The sequence below is a fragment of the Cicer arietinum genome, chromosome 8 (assembly GCF_000331145.2).
Source record: "Cicer arietinum cultivar CDC Frontier isolate Library 1 chromosome 8, Cicar.CDCFrontier_v2.0, whole genome shotgun sequence".
Lineage (NCBI taxonomy): Eukaryota > Viridiplantae > Streptophyta > Magnoliopsida > Fabales > Fabaceae > Cicer > Cicer arietinum.
This window is the reverse complement of record NC_021167.2, coordinates 4,903,215-4,907,880: the sequence shown is the minus strand read 5'-3', so window position 1 is coordinate 4,907,880 and position 4,666 is coordinate 4,903,215. Positions and strand designations below refer to the sequence as shown.

At 34.5% G+C, this 4,666-nt stretch overlaps 1 protein-coding gene across 2 annotated transcripts in view; it reads right to left on the bottom strand.

Annotated features, from left to right (window-relative positions):
- The window catches only part of LOC101493382 (uncharacterized), a 13,302-nt gene extending 9,217 nt beyond the window's left edge, over window positions 1–4,085 (bottom strand). Inside the window, exons 1-6 of one of the 2 annotated variants that reach the window (XM_004511960.4) lie at window positions 3,729–4,085; window positions 3,080–3,559; window positions 2,921–2,989; window positions 2,737–2,844; window positions 1,140–1,208; window positions 416–559 (exon numbers count right to left, since the gene is read on the bottom strand). In XM_004511960.4, coding sequence (XP_004512017.1) covers window positions 416–559; window positions 1,140–1,208; window positions 2,737–2,844; window positions 2,921–2,989; window positions 3,080–3,547 — 858 coding nt within the window. In that variant the 5' untranslated portion in view covers window positions 3,548–3,559; window positions 3,729–4,085. Of the gene's footprint in view, window positions 1–415; window positions 560–1,139; window positions 1,209–2,736; window positions 2,845–2,920; window positions 2,990–3,079; window positions 3,575–3,728 lie in introns of both variants that reach the window. The other variant, XM_004511959.4, reaches the window with a different exon arrangement.
- Between the last annotated feature and the right edge of the window lie 581 nt (window positions 4,086–4,666).

The following is a 4,666-nucleotide window of genomic DNA, read 5'->3' as shown; positions in this document are numbered from 1 at the left end:
TGTTTGTTGAGGGGGGGGGGGGGGGGGGAGCATGTGTATATTATAGAGGGTTTTTAAACTACATTTCCCAACTTATGTTTGAATACCAGTGAAGAAATCATAAACATTGGACAACCCAAACACGAGATTTAATCATATTATTAAAATATTAAAAAAGTGTGAAAACTATACGTCAAACTATTAAAGAAGATTTAGAGGTCAATGGTTTGGCTATCACCATGATTTGTGATAGAATAATATGGTGTTTGATTCATGTAGCCAACCACTGGGTCGGATAAGACTTAGTTACTGTTGTTGTAAAAAATGTGTAGAAATTTTTTTCAAGATCATCGATTAGTGCCATCATGCAAAAATTACAATTCCAACAGCTTATACCTGTGCATCCTTTTCTAGTTTGATGTAATAAACACAATACCTGCATCTTTGACGTAGCAACAGACTTATCTTCAATTGATCCCTCACTTTTTGCACCAACATTCTTCTTTACTGAGCCACCAGCATTGAGATGATCTCGTGATGGTCGGAGCTGCACCACTGCATTAACTGGATGCAGGTGCAACTGCAACCAAGAAGGAGGCAGTCAAATTTACAAATTTTCCCAAATTAAAAATCAACTAACGTATCACCGTGATATAATTCATAAATCTCTCGGTAATCAGAAGAAACAAGAAGACATAAATCACGAAATTGAAGATAACACTAGTGGATCAGAACTCGAATATACTTGTTGGTTGTAGTCATAATTATAATTATACTTTCTTAATGTTGTTGATACAATTCCCTTAGATTATTATTTTCCATATCTTTACAGATCCTCATTTTCCCCATTTTCACAACTATTTGAAACATACCCAGTTATACACTTCTAGCTGGATTAGCTTTTCAATGAGCTTTTAATTAAAGATACACATTAATTAATTGCCCCTACTTCAGTTCAAAACCTAAATAAGCTATACCCCATCTAAAACAAGAAGAAACTCATCCTCAGAAGTATTTTTAAGCAAAACTCACCTGACCCAAATTTATTGAAGAAGAATTAAATGCTTAATAAAAAAAATGACAGTCTTCGCCATGGCAATGGCATACCTTACACAATGTTGTTCAGGTAATTTACCACTTTGAAAGGAAACTACAAGTACCTTATCTCCCATAAGAAGCCCAACAGCACAGCCATCTGCAGGAGGGGGCTTCCATTTAGTTGATAGAGTCTGGAAAGAGTTAAAGTAGTGTGAAATCATTAGTTATAGTATATAATATTTTTCTGAGACTGCTTCACAAACAAAACACAACCGTTCACATTCATGTTTTAATCATATATAACAAAAGTATGTCTAGCAATTCAATAAACGAAGAGGAGTACATTTAGAAAATAGACTGAAAAATTAGAAACAAAAAATACATTGATAACAGTGCATGTGTACAACCAAGAATTACCATACTAGACAGGATAAACTACATGAATTAAAGTTCAAACAATGTATTGGGGTCTGTAATATTAGCATAGTTGTATCATTGATTCAAGTGATAAATATTTTACACAATTTCATGTTCATATGTTGATTAACTGACGTGCATTAGTAATCTGCCATGCAAGCTTTTCACATTTTATAATTTTTTGCAATATTTCAAGAAACAATATGTTTTTTTAGAACAAAGCAGCAGACTTTCTGCTAACAAGTGAAGCAAGCTTTCCTCAAAACAAAAAATTTATTGTAACATCGAACTGAACACACAATGTGCATCAAATTCTACAATTGAACCGCAACAATTAAAGATAGGTATAGAAATATCGTCCTAAACCTATGCTCAGAAGCAGAAAGTAAACAATAACACACTGCCCTAACATAGAGTCAACTTGTTGAAAATTTAATGTACCAATTATCATGCATAATTTATGTTAATTATAATCTTGGTTCCCTCCTTTTAATCATTAATTAATAAATACTCTGTTTTGAACCTTTGTACAGGATCAATCAAAGGTCCAGACATCCTTCTTTTGACCTATGGTGAAAGTAAGAAGTAGAGTCGCCCTTGAGAGAGTCCTCCTAGACTAACACCAATTTTCCTAAAGGATGATTTCTTGCATGTTTATTCCAATACCAAACTACCCTTTTTATAGGCTGCAAATAATGAAGATGTCTTAATCAAACTTACACAGCTAAGAATTCTGATAGGCAGGATCTTATCTAGTTAAAAGAGATAGAGAAATCCTAATCAGCAAATCCTAAATAATAGAAATTTAAAAAGATTAAATAATCCTAATCGGTAATTCATGATTTAAGCTGGTTTCTTCTTCTTTCTCTAGTATTACATCCACATCATATTTTCCAGCAAAAGTAACTGGCCTTGACCTATTTCAAAGATGCATATGCCAGTAAGTAGAAGCAATATATAATGATTTTGGGGCCTATAGTTTAAAACAAGTAGCCCACATATTAAGAAGGAGCATTGAGCCATTGATATATTCTAGAGTCGTGGATTCTAAACTATCAAGCTGTCAACAAGATGGCTACAATCTTTTCATCAAAATACACACAAGAAATGCACAACCATTACTAATTTCAATGGCAATGAATCATCGAGGCTTCTTTGTCAAATATTTAACATTTGGTATGATTATTTACTAATTGAAACATGCACATTAAAACACATGTTGTATTGCTGATCTTGGTGGTGCGTTAACTTTTATAGCATATCATTTGATTAACAATACATTCTTATAGATAATGAAAATACCTGCTTCTTATAGTTGAGTTTATTAGCTTGATCTTCGTCAACATTACTTGACCTCAAATCAACAGACAAATCAATTTGTACTTCTGAACTTTTAGGATTCAACCTAACCTACACAATCAAAAACACAATAATGAGTCAATAGGATTGTCAATTTGTTCCCTAAAAAAATTAATAAGAAACTCACCTCTTCACATTCTTCATCAAAATCATATGGCCTCCAATTAGGTCTCAAAGGATATTGCAAAATGTACAACTAAAAGCAACAAAAAAAACAAATTAGACTACCGAGGTAAATTGCATAATCCAACACTCAAAATTCAAAATTGCAGAATCAATAGCAAACCTGAGTGTCAGCATCGATGGAAGGTGAAAAGTACACGTCGATTACGCGCACAACTGCGTCCTCTTCCTCCATGGGATCGTCAACTTGTCTAGAATCTTCTTCTGCTTCAGCCATTTCTTCATCCACGGAATCTACTCTTGTTGAATCTTCTTTGGCTTCGGGCTTTAATACAACATCATTTTTAACAGCGTCGTTAGGTTCTGGCTTCGTCTGAGTTGGTTCTGGCTTCGTCTGAGTTGGTTCTGGCTTCGTCTGAGTTGGCGCCATAGTTTCAAAGCAATTTTCATCCTGTTTGGCAGTTAAACCTGGTTCTTGTGGCTCTGTTTTGGTGGAGGGTAACGATGATGGTTCTTGTTTGGGAACGAGATGTGGTTCTTTTTTAGGTTTGAGTTTTGATGATTTTGGCGCGAATCTAGAGACTCGAGAAGCGACGGCCTGATTCGGCGGTTCTAGGTCGTCGAAATCCATAACAAAGTTTCACTGATAACAAAACAACTGAGGAAGTTGAAAAAATCATAAAAACAATCAATACGAAGAAAATACGATAGTAAAAAGAGAGTATATAAAATTTTCAAGTAACTAAATTCCTTCTTCATCAGTCTAATATACCAGTTCACAATTCACAAATAGTAAAAGAGAAAAAACCTACATGAAAGTCGGAGAGAGGCTGCGTGCGCAGCAGGGAGATGCGAGAAGAGAGAGTGGGAGACGCGACGCAAGACAGAGGGAGAGGCACGAACGAGCGGTGGGAGAGACGCCGGAGGCCAGCCGGCAGAAGTGAACGAGCGGACTGAGACAGTAGAGGGAGATGAATGGATGAGGATGCGATTATTTGAATGCCCGGGGTTCCGCGAAAGAATTGACGGCAATGGCCACAGGGTTTAAGGATACAATGAAGCAACTGTGCACACCCTAACACCGCCAGAATGAAGAGGTAATAACGGACCACTAAGCTTGGGCTTTGGGCAGCTTCGTTTGGTATTATCGGAGAAAATAGAAAAACTAAAACGCACTTTTCGCTTTCAAATTTAAAGACTCTGTTTGGGTTTTTTATTTGTTAAATATTATGTCTTTTATAATAAATATCATTTAATTTTTTAGTATAATTATTAAAAAAAATATAATAATAATAATAATTATTATTATTATTCAACTTTTTATTTTATAAAAAAAATTAAATTACGAAATCAAATGAGGTAGATAAATAACTTATTGGAGAAAAATGTTTGATGGGAATATTTGTGAATGATGATGATGTGTGAATCGTATTAGTCACAATTGCATAGTCTAATTTAAAAATAAGTAAAGTAAAATTGAGTTGTTGTGCAAGCTTGATGCATAATCTTAAAGTCCAAAGTTCATCCCACACCTTAGAACAAGAACCAATTCTAATGTAAAAAAAACATTTGACAAATTTATCATCTATCACGAACAAGTTCACTACATGTAGAACTACCAGAAGAAGCCTTAGAGGAACAATTCACATTTAATTTGAACCAACCTTAGGGGTTTGTGTCATGCAATATCTACTTATTGATTAGTTGAGGACTGCTGAGGTTTCTGCTGAAGAATAATTTTATCAATTGA